At 26.5% G+C, this 19,057-nt stretch overlaps 6 protein-coding genes across 6 annotated transcripts; all 6 read right to left on the reverse strand.

Annotated features, from left to right (window-relative positions):
* Positions 1 to 3,919: 3,919 nt before the first annotated feature.
* OCT59_001346 (uncharacterized protein) lies at positions 3,920 to 5,043 on the reverse strand (the record flags this gene model as incomplete). The annotated part of the gene is made up of 4 exons (XM_066139499.1): positions 3,920 to 4,024; positions 4,120 to 4,179; positions 4,264 to 4,303; positions 4,988 to 5,043. 4 exons carry the CDS (start codon positions 5,041 to 5,043, stop codon positions 3,920 to 3,922), a joined length of 261 nt encoding a protein of 86 aa, XP_065988897.1.
* A 5,430-nt stretch (positions 5,044 to 10,473) lies between these two features.
* Positions 10,474 to 10,929, reverse strand: OCT59_001347 (uncharacterized protein; the record flags this gene model as incomplete). Its single annotated transcript, XM_066139500.1, has 4 exons — positions 10,474 to 10,565; positions 10,642 to 10,656; positions 10,734 to 10,744; positions 10,817 to 10,929. 4 exons carry the CDS (start codon positions 10,927 to 10,929, stop codon positions 10,474 to 10,476), a joined length of 231 nt encoding a protein of 76 aa, XP_065988898.1.
* Positions 10,930 to 11,050: 121 nt separating this feature from the next.
* Positions 11,051 to 11,335, reverse strand: OCT59_001348 (uncharacterized protein; the record flags this gene model as incomplete). The annotated part of the gene is made up of 1 exon (XM_066139501.1): positions 11,051 to 11,335. One exon carries the CDS (start codon positions 11,333 to 11,335, stop codon positions 11,051 to 11,053), a length of 285 nt encoding a protein of 94 aa, XP_065988899.1.
* Positions 11,336 to 11,370: 35 nt separating this feature from the next.
* OCT59_001349 (uncharacterized protein) lies at positions 11,371 to 12,026 on the reverse strand (the record flags this gene model as incomplete). Its single annotated transcript, XM_066139502.1, has 5 exons — positions 11,371 to 11,487; positions 11,697 to 11,743; positions 11,828 to 11,840; positions 11,896 to 11,906; positions 11,984 to 12,026. The coding sequence occupies 5 exons, from the start codon at positions 12,024 to 12,026 to the stop codon at positions 11,371 to 11,373; spliced, it is 231 nt and encodes a 76-aa protein (XP_065988900.1).
* Positions 12,027 to 12,479: 453 nt separating this feature from the next.
* Positions 12,480 to 13,168, reverse strand: OCT59_001350 (uncharacterized protein; the record flags this gene model as incomplete). The annotated part of the gene is made up of 6 exons (XM_066139503.1): positions 12,480 to 12,548; positions 12,624 to 12,687; positions 12,763 to 12,774; positions 12,919 to 12,944; positions 13,018 to 13,078; positions 13,152 to 13,168. The coding sequence occupies 6 exons, from the start codon at positions 13,166 to 13,168 to the stop codon at positions 12,480 to 12,482; spliced, it is 249 nt and encodes an 82-aa protein (XP_065988901.1).
* A 3,982-nt stretch (positions 13,169 to 17,150) lies between these two features.
* Positions 17,151 to 17,756, reverse strand: OCT59_001351 (uncharacterized protein; the record flags this gene model as incomplete). The annotated part of the gene is made up of 4 exons (XM_066139504.1): positions 17,151 to 17,303; positions 17,416 to 17,533; positions 17,620 to 17,645; positions 17,739 to 17,756. The coding sequence occupies 4 exons, from the start codon at positions 17,754 to 17,756 to the stop codon at positions 17,151 to 17,153; spliced, it is 315 nt and encodes a 104-aa protein (XP_065988902.1).
* Positions 17,757 to 19,057: the final 1,301 nt, after the last annotated feature.

Below are 19,057 nucleotides of genomic sequence, written 5' to 3' on the forward strand. Positions count from 1 at the left end.
ACATATGAAAGACCGATCAACATTTTAGCAACAGATACATACAAGTGGATGCTAAAAGAAATGAGAATAACTTATCAAGCAAAGAATCGGAGCCACAGGAGAAGTTCGAATCACGGTATTTAAAATTTTCATCTTAGATTTAAGAAGCCATCGCTGTCTTCAAGCTTCCCGAGATTTAATTTTAAGCTAATTCACCGAGTTACTGCGAATTGAAGGAAAGTGATCTCAAAATATAATGAGGAAGATAGACTTGTTATGTATATTCACAGTAATTGATAATAAGAAAGAACAGATGTGAAAGAAATAATTATTTTTGAATAGTAATATGCATTAATTTCAGGAATTCAAATTAATGTATGATTATGATTGATTTAATTGGGAATGAAGAATATTTTAAAATAAAATTTCTTTATTAAAATAGATCTTAAAACTTTATAGATTTGAACATAAAAGAGCATCATCTGATGATGGGCTCAGAAAAAAATTATAGTAGAAAAATGAACAGTGACGACAAAAAAAATTCATTCACGTGATCGAGTTACAAAAATATTATACATTTATGTTCAAATAAAATTGCAAAATTATACTAAAAATATTTTATTTTAGAAAAATCACAACTTTTAATTAAACACGTGATTTAGAAAATAAGCCTATTGTATTTGTGTGTGACCATAATAAAAATCAAATAATCTGAAACATAAAAATAAAATAATAAAAATCAAATAAAAAATAAAATGTGTAACCAAAATTAATATTGTTTCTTATTGTTACAGAAAAAATATTTTTTGGAAATGATTTATTATATCTGGAACAATACAATCAGAATAAAAATTTCCCAGAAGCTATTATGTACTAAATTCTATTTAGAATTTCTTTCTGTTTACCCGGACCGATTTATTCTTTATTTATTTATTTTTTTTTGACCATTTTAATCATTATTAAAAAAATTACGTACTATAAGCCCTCCTTCCTGGTTTCAACTCTTTTTCACAAGGGAATTTCTAAAAATGGAAAGTAAAGAAGAAAAAAATGCTTTATCTAAAATTTTTTTTTTTTTTAAAAAAAAACAAGGTTTCTTATCAAAAAGAAAAAAAAAATTTTTTTTTATTATAAAATGATGAAATGATTGTTGATTTCTTTTAAAAATGGATTCATTCAAACTTTGTTTAAGCAGCTACAGCAGATATTTTCGGATCTAATTTCTCAAAAAAAAGAAAAACCTACCGAATGCATGGGCGTCAAAACGGATCTAAATCCGAATTCCGAATAGTTCCTGTTTTTAATTCCGAATTCCCCGAATCGTTCCTGTTTTTAATTCCAAATTCCGAATACTTCCTGTCACTTATCACTTAAAAAAATCTTTGTCATCAAAAATTCGCCAATTCATTTTTTTTTTTCAATTAGTTGATCATAGCAGAATAACAATAAACCATGAATATTATGAATAATAGAAATTTTTTATCGTTGTAATAATAAATAATTGATATCGTTAATTAAAACATTTATTTTTTTTGGTTTTTTATCAAAATTCTGCGATTCAAACGCATAAATGATTCATTAAGATAAATATTTGCAAATAGATTCACATAAAATTTATTACGTTAATATTATTTACATTATATTGTTTATAATATATTATTAAGAAAACGATAAAAAAAACATCACGTCATATAAAAGTAAAAAATAATCGAATGATCATTTTCGAAAAAATTGTTTGAGAAAAATACGAAATCGAAAAATTATAACATCAATTTAAGAAAAAAATAATAAATCGAAATATTTAACTATCGAAATAATTCTGTCTTACTCAATTTTTAAGTTGAGTATTTCGTTTTTTCGTCATATAATCGATAAAGTTATTAACTAATCTACTATCCTTTTTTTTTTTTAAAAAAAAAATTTTATATGCTTGGATCACTGGTAAAGAAATGTGAGAGTAAAATAAGAATTACGATATCATAATTATTAAAATCATTAAACCAATACTTACACCAAGTCTCGTCTTTAAATTAAAATCGGATAAAAGGAATGTGTTTTAGTTGGAAGCGTCTGTAAATAAAAAAAATATATATATATATTTTTTAGAAACCTTGATAAATTATTATCAGTTATTATTATTATTTATTGTTTGTTTTACGCTTTTACCTGTGGCTTAATTAAAATTTCATCATTTATTACGTCTCATATAGCTAAAAAATCGAAAGCGTTGGTACTTGGTACGAACGATTTGAACGGAGTAGCTTTATATATATATAAACACTCTGTATGCTGATGTGATAAGTGAATGCAATAGATTATACTGTATATACTGTATATACTTTAACAGTTAATTGATTATCGTATCATCCGAAATACAGTATATAATATACAGTATACATTTTTTTAATATACATTTTTTTTTTTTAATAAAATACAAAATCTTTAGATGAAATTTTCAACTTGAACATATCATTTAATTGAGGTCGTTAGATATGTCTTTTGTTTTTCTCGTTATATAATATCAAATTTAAAGTTAATGGATTAAATTTATCCAAGTTCCAAGTTATTGGAATTAAATAAAACGAAAAAAAACAAAAAAAAAAACGAAAAGAACGCCCTCTGGAATGTCACATATGTCCTCTGGCATGTCATAAAAATCCTCTGGAATGTCACAAATGCACAAAAAAAATAGTCACATATATTCGCGGTACAATCATTAAACTATAAATTTTTTTTTTTTTGTATGCACAAAATATAGTCACATTTATTCGCGGTACATCGCATTTATTAATTTACACTATAATTTTTTTACAGAAAAAAACGCCAAGAAAAAAACGCTATCCTACTTTAGAAATAAAAGTTTTTTATATAGTATATAATAATTAATTATTTAACGCGAATTCTTTTGTTTAACTTTTTTAATCATTGACTTTCTATCATATGTAAAGATCATATCATTCATATGTATAAAAGTTCTTATCAATAATTTAAAATTATTAATTGTAACTAATTAAAAATTTGTACTTTGTACATGTCTTTTCCTTTATCAATCTAAAAAAAAATATGAGTTTTAATAAAGAACTCACGGCGGAAATTCCAAAATAACAATTCTGATAAGCAAAAGCAGATTAAACCAGTTTCATATATCATATACTGTAACAAAGTTTCATACATACTCAAATACTGCATCAATTTTCAAGAGATAATCTAATATGTACAATACAGAGATATCATACAAAAGAGACTTACAACGGAAGAACAAAATAAGTTAATTCATTGAGAAAATAATAAAGAACAATTCATTGAGAAAATAATAAACAATACATTGAGGAAATAATAAACAATACATTGAGAAAATAATAAAGAACAATCCATTGAGAAAATAATAAAGAACAATTCATTGAGAAAATAATAAAGAATTTCGTAGGAATAAGATTCCCGAATCCCGATAAGTAAAGTTACTATTGAAGAGATTATTCGGAATGTAACCAATTACATTAGAAGCGAACACCATATCAACGAATTAGATGAAATATCGGTCAATACAAGACTACATCAAATCATTATCTCACTATTGGGCTGTTTTTTTTTTATAAGTGTTTAATTTTTTAAATAATTAACGTGTTTATAGCCAATATTACCCTTTTTATGTCATTTATTACGATAATTTCTTTAAATTTACCCATGTTAATTACCGACAAATAGAAATGCTTAGTAAATAGAAAACATAAAACGGATCTACGTAATTACCTTTTTGAGGTATTAACCATTAAAAACAAACGTGATAAATCATTAAGAAAAAATGTAACACAAAAATTCTCCATAATAAAATGCTTATATCTTTTATTTTTAATGAAAATAATGTTATACATTGACAGAAAAAAGTTATTTATTATTAATTCATTTTATTTATTAAAAAAAAATTAATAAAAAATTTATCTTAATGAGGCATAATTTTATAAATAAGCGGAGGCAATAAAACAATAAAACGAGTACGGGAGTAATAATAATAATTCGGATGTTGAATAAAATCATCTGTTATAGGCTATTGGAATTGATTTATGAATTTATAAATTAAAAATTAATCAAACATCTTTACTTTTAATATAAAAAAAAATGATAAAAATTTTCTAGAATTACCATAGGTAAGAAAAAAATTAACGATTTTGTAAGTAATTTTACGTATACAGGGTGGAAAACCTAAGAAAATTAATTGAATTATTACAAATATTATAAAGGAGAAAAAATAGTAAAATACATTCGAAAATTAAAATAGTCACTTACGATCGATGAAATTTTAAACGAAATACGAATAACGATGGTACTTGTAATTAATTAATTACAAGGACAATTTTCTCTTTAAAAAATAGCAGTCCATATTTATATAAAATTTGGTGATGTCTGTACATAAAGTTGGTATAATAAATATCACAAAAAGTGATTATTCAGATTTCAGATGATGCATTTGGATACACGCAGGTAAACTATTTTGATAAGTTCCCGTCTTATCAAAATCCTTTATGCAATTTTATGCATGATCTACATGCAAATACTGTATATGCAGGTCAATGTTAAACACGAAATTAAAATACTTTTTTAAAAAGTGTAAATATTAATTTATTACAATTTCTTGAAAATATTTCACGATAAGTCAAATGAACTTTAACTGAAAATGATTAATTATTAAAATTATTTGAAATTTATTAAAATTTTAAGTCATGAATGAATACACAAAAATTAAAATAAAAAGTAATAGATATAAACTTTGCATTTCTATATATAAAATATCACTAATAAGTTCATCGTAAGAGTAAACTATCAGAATCTCATTTCATTTATATCTACAATTTATTATATTTAAGATTTTCCCTCCTTGTTGCTGTTGTTTGTAATACTTTAATAAACAAAAATAAGGAGGAATGATGGTTTATTCCTCCTTATTTATTTATTTGTTTATTTAAAAAGTTCACTGAATTTTTCTATGTTTTCTCGTGATCAATCTACTCACGTGATCAACCACAAGAGAAACCAATCAGATGTTTTTCGCTTTAGAAAAATGTTCATTGACAGAAAATAAAATAAAAAAAATAAAATAAAATAATAATAAAGTTCTGTCCTTGGATATAATAATAATTGGATTTAATTAAGGGAACTATAAATAAGAAATATTGTCCTTTATCCTGATCGAGACAATAATTCTTGTAAAATAAAATTATTTTAATTTGGCTTCTTCGTGGACAATAATTCATGTTCTGAAGCGAACTTTAAAAGTATCTAATTCACCATACATTTCAGTAATTCAGTAAGTAATAGTATAAGTGAATGTGTCACAAATATTAAGGAAAGTTTTTTTTGAAATATATATAAAACAATCATAGGATGAAACTGTGAAGATTAAATGCTTATATGTTTTGATAATTTAATAAGCATTTAAGCGTTTAGAAAGAATTAATTTTTTATGTAAATATTTTAGTTTAGATATGAGAATTAGAATTAGAATTTGATATTTTGTTTTTGTTTTTGTTTTTTTTAAAATAAAACTTTTATTAAAAAATTTCGTTAGAAACTTTAAATTAAAGCCTTTTTATAAGAAAATAAACATATTATATAATTCATTTGGGATGCTAAATAATAGAATTGTTTCAAAATCTTTATTAAAATGACGAATTTACTAACTATAGCGTATAATCATTAAAAGTATAATAACAAATTAAAATATTGAGATCATTATTCACTATTAAGAAAAAAAATATATATGATAACACAATATTATATAAAATTTAGGAATGAAAGGAAATCCTTAATGGCATTTTTGCCTGGATCGGTTTGTGTAACATTAGAATTTATTTTTAGCACGCAACATTAATTAAAAACTCCAGATGTAGGTTAACTATAATTGATTTATTGATTTTCCAAAAATAAATATCAAAGAAAAAAAAGTCTTGTAGAAAAAAAGAAAAATGCATGGTGTATTATGACTCATTCTTTTTTATTTTTTGCGTATCGTAATATCTTTTAAATTTTATAAATGTAAATAACCAATAAGGTAAAATATTTCCTGTTTAATGCTCATTAAAGATTTCAACTTTAAAAATATGTATATTTTTTTTGTTCTCATGAGTATGATTGTGCATAATCAATAAATATTGAATGCAAGTATCAAATTTAGTATTTCATTTACTTCCCAGTCATTCCATTAAACATGATGAAACGACTCTTAAATGTACTTTCAATTTTTATAAAACTCTATCAAATTTTTATCTCATTCAAATGGGCTTTTATTCGGTATATTCATAACCTGATATGACAATAACGAATTACTTATTACAGTAACAAAAACAGATAATATCGTGTCATATCTTCACGTGCTAAATTTCACGTGATATAAGAATAATTGAAACTCACAGTAGGTTTCGTCTCAAATTTATTGCTAAAAAATAAAACTACAGCGTCGGTTTGTCACATGGCACGTATATTAATTTTAATTGGTAGAGAATTAATTTTTGATAATAAATAAATTTTGGTTTAGATTAAGATTCCCTGATCATTGCCCCATGAAATAATTTATTTTTTTTTGTCTCAAACTCCGGTTCTACTTTGATTTTCTTTATCATTTACTAATTAATAAAGTATTACGTTTATCAGCAAAAAAATTATTTCTTTGTCTGTTATATAGTTTATACAAATCAATATAAATTAAAAGATGGCGTGATTGGGGAGATAAAGCATGCAAGGAAACTGAGGAGATCTAAATCGGGAAAAAAGAACGAAAATACTTGCACGAATTTTCTAGATATTTCTTGTTTCTCCATACGTACGTTATTATTATTATTATATTAATTAATTAGTCATATAAGCTAATTTATTTAAAGCCCCTTTCACTTTCCTTTTTTTTAAAAAAATTCTCACAATAAATAAATACATAAATGGTTTCATTAGCGTTACGATTACAACGGAAATTTATCCTTTTTTGATAGGACATTCCGATGACCATTTTGTAAAAAAAAAAAGTATATATATATTTTGGTTTATACAGCCATTTCGGTTCCAAATATTTATATTATTATTTATGATGAACTAAGATTTTTATGATAAACTAATGAAATAATAAGGTTCCTTTTTTTTGTTTATGATGAAAGAGAAAAAGTAACGTCCTATCGTTATTGCCGTTATTGTAAAATTTTATTTTTTTAAAAAAAAAACGGGCAAAATGTATATATTTTTTTTTATCCTTTCTCTTTAAACCCTTCCTCAATTAAAAAACAAAAAACAAAAAATACCTTTCATTTTACCTAAAAATTTTAATTTTTTTTTTTTAAAATGGAGTCACTTTACGGTGAATTAAAAGTTGAAATCTTCAGATATGTGTTTACACCTATGTCACTCGTCCTCCTCAATCGTAACTGGTATTCTATGTCTCAAGATCCCCATGCTCGTGCTGAATGGATTATTTATAAGTATGGAGAGCACATGCTCTCTTTCACGCTGTCAGATTAGGGAATAATTTCATAACGGTAGGAAGTTGTGCAAATATTAGTATATATATATATATATATAAAATTATTTTAAGATATTTCATGCAACGATTGATGATTCAATTCGGTACTTATGACCCGAAATTGATTGAAATATAATATTAATGTTGACTATGTATGGAAAACTTCCTTACATAGCACCTGAGGTTTTTGTTGGAAGAGAATATACTTTTTATCGTTACAAATTTTCACAAGAGGCAGCTGTAACGATTTAGAGTTATTTCATTATTTAACAGCCGGAGCTTTCACGATAAATGACGCACCAGCCATCCTTACCGGACACCTCAAATTTATCGAAGACTTAATTATTAATAAAAAATTTATACCCTTTCCACCTCGTCCAGTATATAATTCGTATTCTGGAGGTGTAGCTGAGAATTATCTATCAAGAAATGGTTATGAGAATAATCGTCAAATTAATTTAATATAAAGGGCAATTCTAATCCATCTAATTATATTATGGAAGAAAATTATGAAATATGTAGATTTAGTTGTGGAGGTTACTTTGCTCGTGTGTTTTCCCTCAAACCCACCGAATAATTGGGTATGCCCAAGTACCGACATTATAGTTTAGAAACTACAGAGATTATTTAAGCTAGGTTTTCGACTAACTGATAAAATTACACGTAAAAATTTTTTTACGTCAAATTAATTTATGTTGTTCATACAACAGTTTGATAAATGTAAAATTACATTAAATATAGTAGTAACTTTTTACATAAAAAATTAGAGATCAATAGTTCAATAGACATCACGTGGGATGAAAAATGGGGGTTACTGGGGAAGAAATTGAAATGCGGTTAAATCAATATCAAGATATCAAGAACATATATTATTTGACATTCTTCCAAAATTTCATAAATTAAATTTGAAGATGAATTTCAAAAGTCCATTCTTTTCATCTCTTTTAAGTTTGACTAGAGGGTTTTCCAGATTTTATGGAAAAAACTATAAACTACACTTAGAAGAATTAGACTATTTTGAAAGCAACTCTGGATAATGATATTTTTTCGCATTTAATATAAGATAACAAGTGGATTTGGTGGAAAAATCTTATCACCACACCACTGAATTAAAGTAATAAAAATAAAAAAATTTAATCCTATATTGAAAAAGCTTTATTATTTAATTTTTTAATATAAAATAAATTTAAAGGGAGCAATTTCTCGATCCCTAACCAATTTTTTATAAAAAGCGAAGTTTTTTTTTTTTGACTTGTATTAGTTTATTTATTTATTTATTTTATGGATAGAAAAATCAAGCCCTAATTAGAAATATAATAAGAACTTAAGAACTATCCGAATCAGGATAGTAATATGTTGCATTATCAAAAGAAGAAGAAAAATTTGACTTGTATTAGTTGTTGATTAAATAACCAATTGTAGAAATTTGAGATCACGTGAGAATCTCCTTTTTATCCCGGCAAAAAAAAAATGTAAATATATAATATATATTTAAGTGTGATAGGCTAAAATAACGAACAAAATGTTCTTGTACTTGATAATGCACGAATTCATCATTATGAACGGTACAGGAACGCGACAAACGACAGTGCACATCCTCCGTCGGAGGATGAACAATTTGAAGATGCATTAGCGAGTCCTAAGTTATTGGCGATTTCGATAGTACCTAAAAGCAAAGAAGAGCTTGAAGATTATAACAAGTTGAACAATGGATTTAGTACCAGAATAAATGAGATTAACGGTTGAACAAATTTATAGTAAGGTTTGTTTTGTTTGCGTTGGAAAAGGTTTGCGGAACACGCGATCGAGTGGAAAATTTTCGATCGTACTTCGAATATGTTTCCGTCAAGGCGTAAATTTAATGGGGTTTATTTTTAATGTATTAATTGGGGTTTTTTTTTGTTTTGGTTGTTTTGATTTAGCTTTCACAGAAGCAATTTTCTTTGTTTGTTTGTTTATATCAATTTTTTGGGGGTAGTAAAGATGGAAAAGCGGAAAATATAGAAAACAGGAAAATATTAAATAATCAAAAAAAAAAAAAATGTTAAAAAATATTAGTTTAAAAAATTTATTAGTTAGTTAAATCATTTAGATAGAGGTCGGTTAGTTATAGAGTCATTAATGGTTTGATGTTAATGTCTTAGGTATTTTTAAAAAATTATAAAAAATTATGTAATCTTTTAAGATTTAAATAATTAATAAAAATGCGTTACTAATTCAAAAATTTCGGCATTATGAAGATATTATAGAATATATTGAAGCATTTGGTGGTCGTGTTGATATTTTACCCTCTTATTCTCTTGATTTTAATCCTATAGAAACTTGTTTTTCTGATATATTCTAGATATCCTCTTTTAAGAGCATGTTCTCAAATTACTTCACAAATGGCCGAAACATTTTATATAATTTATATGTAATAGTATAAACTAGTTTTACGCGATCGATCGATCGCAGCATGTATAACAATAACAATTAGGTCTGTCATATGTTTTACGTAATACATTTACGCTATACATATCATTAATCAAAATTTGTTGACAAAATAAAAAAAGTCTTTTATTGTTTTATTATTGATCAGTAATTACAAAAAGAATTTGATCGATTGTTATTACGCATACTAAAATTCCATAAACTATTTGTAAAATTTTGCCATCCTATTTGTTTACACTAAGATCATAAATCTGATTTACAGAAATTCGTTGTTCTTTAAAAATATCTTTAAATCATGTTGTAAATTCTTCTCCATCACCTGATGATTCATCTAATTTACATCAAAAGATAGAACTTGTTGTTTAGGAAAAAATAATGTATTTGGTGGTGAATTAGGTGTATCATTTCGATTATTTGTAATAGAATTTTGCATAAAAGAAATCATTTGAGGCGGGATATCAAAAAAAAAAATGGTGTCGTATTATTAATTTTCGATTTATTGATTATAATGCATGCTATGGAACTTCAATAAAAAAAAAATAAAAGACAGAGTAATACGAATTTCATTAATCGGGATGTCTATATAGAGTTAAATTTGTCCAGTGAAAATTTGAATTTTGAGTAATAGGCGTTAAAGTTGTAGATATAGTCGTAGATGCTAAAATAATAATAAAATATAAGTATATAAATTATATTAGAATTTAAGAATTTACTAAAAATAATTAAGATGTTACCTGATCTTTGTTCGACTTGAATTGATTGAAACAGGTCTGACTTATTTCGATAGGAATCTGAACCATTATATTTTTTTTATGAATATGTACACTCTCCCACTGTCTATTATAAAAATCGCGTCTTCGTTAAAAAATAAATTTTTTAATTTTGTAAATAAAAATAAATAATATTTACCTACCAATTCCAGAAAGAAGGGAAATGTCACGACCATCACAGTTTATATTCGCATGGGCACTTTCTCCAACATTAGCATTATTTGGTGTTTGGAACCAAATAGTGTGATCCATTTTGGTGAATACATGTGAAATCTGATCTAAACCATATATACGAAGGCGAAGGGGGCGGAGAAAGAAGAGAAAGAAGAGGTGATAAAGGAGGATAAAACCCAACACTCGCCCATGATGAGAGTCATATCTGTGATCCGTTCGTTACATTCGGGCAAGTGTTGTACTGGATATTATTCATTTTGTTACGAAATTTCTGCAATACTTTGTGATCGTCCTCGCTAATAGTAGTAGACGTTGTTGATCTGACGTGCATGTATCTATTATCATCCTCTCTTTGAATATGTTCGTTGTCATTTGGTTCGTTTATTTGCCGATCTTGTAGTTGATTCTTATTACGAGCTCGCAACACGCGTTTACGATTACCTTCCTGTGCTAAGCGAAGAACACGTTCCTCATCGATTCCCATTTCTTTTTTATCGTTTCTTCTTTTGCGAACGCTTTCTAGACGTTCTTTTCACTTTCTTGCGCGCGTTTTCGTTCGCTTTCTCGGTTTAGTCGAGCTTGCCATTGTTCCGCCGTCTCCTGTGCTTTAGCTTTTCGCTTTGGAACACGCCTATCCTTCACTCAGTCTATATAAAAATTTAACGTTTAATATTTATTTAAGTAATTTTAATAAAATTAAATTTAGTAATTGTAATCGATTTAGATTGATATTAAAAGCCAAATAGTTTTGTTAACTACCTGCGGTTCCTGATTCTTTACAATACTCGATTTTGTTTAATATTTCTAAGATTTATTCTTGCGTGTTTAAAGAAGGTATTGCATACATAGAATTCCAAATTTCTCTTGATAATTTTCTTTCTTATCAATGATTCTATAATTAAGAAGATAATTAACAATTTAATATCAGCAATAATTAATAATTTCCAAAAAATTGTTATTTTATAACTGAACTTACCGTTTATAATGAACTTGACATAATTTATAAATATTTGTACGTGTTCAATTGGCGTTAGATGTGGATACTGTCCTAATTCCTAAACTTTTTAAAAAATTTTTTTTAACATTATAAATTTATCATTAAAATAATTAAAATATATAATTATTAATTTACCTAACGCTTGTCCTTTATATTGGTCAGCAATTATACTGTACATCCTAATCCTTTGTTTCGCCTATATATCTTTTAATACAATTAAATAAGTCTTCAAATAAGTTTATCTGTTTCAATATTTTTAAATTTGTAAATCAGTAATTATAAATAAAAATTAATAGATATTATCATTAATCTCATTTTAACTTACTTTTTTGTACTTGAGGCTGATATACTGCTACTTCCCATTCATTTGTAATACCATGAATTCTTTTAAATGTCGTATCAATTTAAATATATGCTAATTCAGAAAGTGCTTGAGCGTCTACTTATTTCAATATTTTAATTGATTTTAGATTGGATGGATGCAAATCACTTATTGCCTTTCCATTTAAATAGCTTTAATCACAGACCCTACTTATAATTATCAGTGAAAATTGATTTGTAAGTTTTTAATTACTTCGTAATTATAAATATTATGCCATAACATACCAGCTAAAAGCTTCTTGCTGTTAAATCAAATTTGAAAATGGGCTGTGAGATCACGACGGAATAGTATGAAGCAATTCGGTTGTTTCCTCTGTTCCTTATTAGGGTTGTAATGGACTATTTTAATTTTTTTTTTATGATCCATGGTGATTTCAAAATTGAAGAAACCCACTTTTTTATCTTCAGATAACATTTGCCAGATTTTTGAAGCAGCCTTTGCATTTATTTGAAATGTGCTGCGAGATCACAATGGAACAGAATGAAACAAGTATATCTTCATTATCAAATATTTTTTAAAGTTGACTTCTTACATTGTATGGTGTCTTGTAAGGCGGTAAAGCTGAATGATTATGTTTACCTACTTATATTGTTACAATAAATGGGCAATCACTTAAATTTTCTGGAATCATATGGTAAAGTTTAACTGGACAATTATCAGTCTTATTTTTTATAATTCCCTCAACGACGTGATTTCCAGCTTTATGTAACAATGCTTTAATAAAAACAATAAAATATTAATAAAAAATAGATGGATAATACAAACATTATTGTTTAAAATTACTTACAGCATTCATCAGATCGTGTATTATTAGAGCGTGCCATATATAACATTCATCTATTACACTACTGCAATTAAATATTAATATTAATTATTAATTACGTTAATATTAAATAATCTATATTTTAAAATCGAGTTTACCTCAAAATCAAAGCCATTAGGATGGTAAGAATGTTCAAACTTCTTTTTTTGCCATTGACCCAATTATCTATAAATAATTTATATAAAATAACAAAGGTTATTCGTAATAGAATTAATTATTAACGTTATAGCAATAACAAATTGTAAACATGAAGTTACTTTTTTTAAATAAAAATAAATATAAAAAAAATATGTTTGAATATACTAAACGTACTTGTGTAAATCTTTAAATCTTTGGTGTACAATTAAACCGTATTCCGTTTTGACATTTGTATTCATGTGGTTTGACGAATATACTGTAAATTTAAATAAATAAATTAAAATATTAAATTTTTATATTATAACTAAGCGTAAAATACTAACCAAAATGTTGCCTTTTCCTGAAATTTTTCATTGGCATCGATTAAATTTTTAAAGTAAACCCACAGATGTGTGATCCGCATTTAATAGTTCTTAACTTCGGGAAAGAATCACAATTTTTTATTATTCGAGATGTACCACTACCTCCATAAGAATATTGAATGTTTGTCATTGAAAATGCTTTCCTTGCTTCATTTTCATCCCATCCTGACACATTATATACACTGGCAATACCGGTTTCGGCTACATTGGGATGTTCTTGAAATTCAATACCGAACTTCAGATACTGTTAACTTTTGGCCAATGAATAGACCACTAATTTTAAAAAAAATTATTTATTAATCATTATTTAACGTTAATAAAAAGTCCAATTTTGCATTTATGCTATTTTCCCGCCTATTTTAGCAGCCAATATGGTATTTTTAACCTTATGCAGACGGGTCAAGTAAAAAAGCTGATACTTTTTTGCAATACATATCTAATATATCTAATATATCTAATATCGATAACCTAAATAAAATTTTGCTTTTAACATACCTCTTCATTAGTTCATTAATTTCTACAGATTAGGTAGTTTATAAGCTTTATAAGCACATTTTACTAAAAAAAAAAAATTGGTAATGTACTGATTTTTATTGTTGTACGATCGTAATCGATCTAAACGTGATAATCAATTTTAAAGCATTTATCATAAAATAAAAATACAAAAGTAAAATACAAGCTCTATAATCGCACCATGTTATCTTTTAATTAATATTTGCGTTCTGAATAAAAAAGCTAATAAAGACAATTTCAAGTTAGCTAAACATAATTACTTTATTGTAATATACTATTTAATACATTATTACATTTTAATACCCGAGATTGATTCCACAAGTTCTTATATATATCTTTATTATTATTTTATTCAACACTTTCTGCTTGTTCAAGTGGAATTTCATCGACAGGTGGTAAATCAAATTCATTTTCAACGTCAGATTCCGTTTTTAAGCGCTCATTAAATGACCTTGTTAATTCAATGGGTAATGAAAAATACTTATAACAATAGATACATTTTGATCCCAACCTAGCGAAGACAATACGCGAAAAAGCATCTCTGACAATATTAGTCCCGTTCTGGAGATCCGCTCCATGGTTTCCTCTTCTTCTACAACTTTTGACAGCACCTCCGATTTTATTGCCAACCAACGACTTAACTCATCAGGATCACGAAAATCCGCTTCGAGATCCGAAGTGGAAAATACTTGCATGTCGTATCTCAGGACACGGCTTAGTACGCATGTCCACAGACGAGTACATATCCATTACAAAATATTGTTACAATAATCACAAATTGGCCTTGATTGGAGAGAAACCATAGCCAGAAGTAGCGCTCCAATGGGTAATCTTTTAGTAATAGTAGTATTGTTTTTTAATTCTTGCACCCTCTATTTTTATTTTCGCTTTCCTTGATTAATCCAAATTTTCTCAAAAGATTATAGGAGAAATATTGCCGTCCGCTTTATCATCAAAATCCAGATTCTTTTTCCATTATCATTCCTATGATGATCAATAAAAATTGCATCCCGCCTTAACTATTTTCTGGCCGGATGTATTCCTTATAAACTGTGGAAGTTTTCAACAGGATATTCATCAAACATTTGCAACTGGGATTTAAGAGTATTGATGATTGGATGATGAATATGATGAATAGAAATCCAATATTGAATATCAGATATACAAGGCAAGAATCACTTTGTCATAATTTTTTCGTCCAAACCTTCTCATTACTGTCCATAAGCGAAATACTGACTGTTTCAATATATTGATCAAAATTATTTCCTCTAAATAATATAGCATATACACCCAATGTAACAGTAACAAAATTGTCTAACAAATCTATGAACGTACGATATCCAAGATTTTTTGATTGTCCAAATCGTGCAACAAATATGAGACTTTACAATATTCCAACCTGCATGTGCTAAAAAGGTGAATGATTAATACATCAAGGTTTTGGATACGCGTATAGTTCGTTGAAAAATGGATGAAAAGTTAAAAAAAACAACTTTAACGGGTATTTAGAGAAACATGTAAAGGTCCCCCTTATCCTAATTTTCCTTATTCTAATTTCCCTTACCCTAATTTTCTTTCTTTATCTATCTTATTATCTTTATGATGATAGAGATAATTAAATTTCTAAAATCCCAAAAGGCCAATGAGCAATCAAAACGTGCAACAAATATGAGACTTAACAATATTTCAACTTGCATGTGCTAAAAAAGGTGAAGGATTAATACGTCAAGGTTTTGGATACGCTACTAAATTGCGTATAGTTCGTTGAAAAATGGATGAAAAGTTAAAAAAACAACTTTCACGGGTATTTAGAGAAACATGTAAAGGTTCCCCTTATCCTAATTCCCTTATTCTAATTTCCTTTCCCTTACCCTAATTTTCTTTCTTTATCTATCTTATTATCTTTATAATGATAGAGATAATTAAACTTCAAAAGGCCAATGAGCAATCAAAACGTGCAACAAATATGAGATTTTACAATATTTCAACTTGCATGTGCTAAAAAAATTGAAGGATTAATACGTCAAGGTTTTGAATACGCTGCTAAATTGCGTATAGTTCGTTATTATCCTAATTTCCCTTATCCTAATTTCCCTTACCCTAATTTTCTTTCTTTATCTATCCTATTATATTTATGATGATAGAGATAATTAAACTTCAAAAGGCTAATGAGCAATCAAAACGTGCAACAAATATGAGACTATACAATATTTCAACTTGCATGTGCTAAAAAGGTGAAGGATTAATACGTTAAGGTTTTGGATACGCTGCTAAATTGCGTATAGTTCGTTGAAAAATGGATGAAAAGTTAAAAAACAACTTTCACGGGTATTTAGAGAAACATGTAAAGGTTCCCCTTATCCTAATTTCTCTTATTCTTATTTCCCTTACCCTAATTTTCTTTCTTTATCTATCCTATTATCTTTATAATGATAGAGATAATTAATTAAACTTCTAAAATCCCAAAAGGCCAATGAGCAAGATGGATCATGGAATTACAACAACATGACTTTAACATTTAGCATCAAATTAAATTTGTATTTCTATTGGAATTGAATATTGGTTAATTTAATAAATATGATCGTACTTCAAAGAATAAGTTACATATTACCCAAATAGTTTAGTTAACACTTTTAAATAGTCATTCATATTTTTTTGGTATGAAATCAACAAGTTTAGTTGTATCAAAATTTCGGGCTGCATCATAACGTATCGAAATCCAGGTGGATTTTTGTGCATTATAGCTAATTGCAAATTCTGGTCATATATTGTGAATAAAGGATATTCTTAAGCAACACAGCATCAACGCCATTTATGGTGTAAATATATGGTGCGACACTAGTATTAAGTAAAGTAGTTGCTATATGCGAAATACGATTGATAAATGTTACGCTTGGAGTGCGAGATTCATGTAAATCATGATAATCATCCACGTTAAGAATTAAAAAAGTAAATTTATTTTTTAAATTAATATTTGAATACTCATAAATTACAAAATACATGAGTTTTCTAACATTATATGAAATTTATTTTTGAACTGTTTGTTCATGCGCCGCAACTATTTTTTTCTTGTTATATACAGTTTTATATGTCACGCTTATGCCCATTAATTGTATTAATTCCAACTGTTGATGTACCAGTACCAGTAATATACAATCCAATAGCAGCTTTTGTCGTTTGTTTCGCAATGCTGCCATTTGATAACAAAGCATCATCACTTTTTGCCTTAATTGCTGTCTTGTTTTTTTTTTACTTTTTTCATCGGGGTTCATAGATCTAAATAAAAAACCATAAAGCTCTGGATCACGAGTTTCTATTAAGCAAACATGAATGTTTGGGTTTGGCGTACTACAAAGCGGGCAGATACAACAGCAGCAGCAGCAAATCCAACAACAAATTCATCAACATTTTGATTTTTAAATCGGTAAATTTCCATTGATGCCAGTAAAGTACCCTTGTCATGCGTCCTATTTAATTAAAAAATTTTAAAAATTTGTAATTAATTGATTTTGAGAAAATTAAATTTTACATTACAATTGTTGATACTTAAAACTTTTCCAATTCCTTTAATCTGCAATTCTAAGGTTCTATAGTAATCACATTATTTGCTGCTTGATCTATTTCGTATTTATTATGGTTTATGTGTGCGTTCTGGCCGACGGTAAGAATGACCGCAACAGATCGTATCATCTAAAATTTTTTTTCTTTATTCCATAAATTGTTATTTTTAGGTTCGGTGATCAGGGGCTACGATAGGCGCCGTGTCTTTTTTTTTTATTTTTTTTAACCAATTTTTTTTTCCTTAATATATTTTTTTTTCGTTCCTTTGCCTTTAGGTTCAGATCGGGATTAGTGAGTATATATAAATTTATTAATATAGCTATTATTTAAATAAAAATTCTGAACCTACCGGTTAAAGATGTCCAGTTCCCTTTGAGAATAATTTTTTTTTTAAAAAAAAAGATAAAAATAAAAATTCTGATATTTGATACGTATACGACATACGACAAGGGTTAAAGAACTGAAGATTAATTAGTGTAATGTCGTCCATGTATTGATGGCATTAAACTAACTAAACCTTGGTGTATAATGTATATGGAGTCCATTCATTCATTTTTAATATATGAAATATATTTTTAACATATTTTAATATTATACTTTTTTGTGAAACTTGTCCAAATTAATTAAACATAAATTTTCCTTTTTTAAAAATCTGAAATAAGTTTAACCTTATTTGATTGATTGATCAAAAAATTATGCATATGTTTGTAACTCAAAAATATTTGATAAATGTAAAATAAAAAAAGTTTATTTAAAGTAATTCTACAATTTTTTTTTGAACAATAAATAACAAGATAATAAGACAATTTTTGTACAAATATAATCAATCAAATTAATTAGGATTTAATGGGGAAGTTCAAATACCACATTTTAAAGATCTACGAAGAACTTACAATTTGCAAAATTTTTGATCAAAATTGAAAAAGTTATTATATTGAGTTATGTTTAATTTGTTTAATTTGTTTAATTTCTTTTAAATTCCAAAGATCATGAACCGTTAAAGAAAATCCCAAAGGTCATAGCAGCTCACCAATAAAATCACTGATATTTTCTATAATAACAACGCAAAAATAGTTTTTTTTTACCTAATAAAATTGCGTATATGATTTTGATAATTTCGATGATCCTATTGTTCTCTTTTATAATCTCATTACTTAAAATTCATTGTAATCCCGCATTAAAGACTTTTTCGGCTTGCATTATTAATAATATTATTGGCTGGAATTAAAAATGGATGATTACTGTATCTTTCGTGATTTTAAAATTAGAAATTCCATTGATTTTTTAAAGACAATATGCTCGTATCATAATAAAAATCGTAATATTATTCTCAGTACAATTCCTATGAAATAAAATTTATTAGTGAAATTATCATTGAATAATATATATATTTAAGCAAAAGACAAATTTAAACTTGGAACAATAATTTT

This window comes from Rhizophagus irregularis, chromosome 1, assembly GCF_026210795.1.
Source record: "Rhizophagus irregularis chromosome 1, complete sequence".
Lineage (NCBI taxonomy): Eukaryota > Fungi > Glomeromycota > Glomeromycetes > Glomerales > Glomeraceae > Rhizophagus > Rhizophagus irregularis.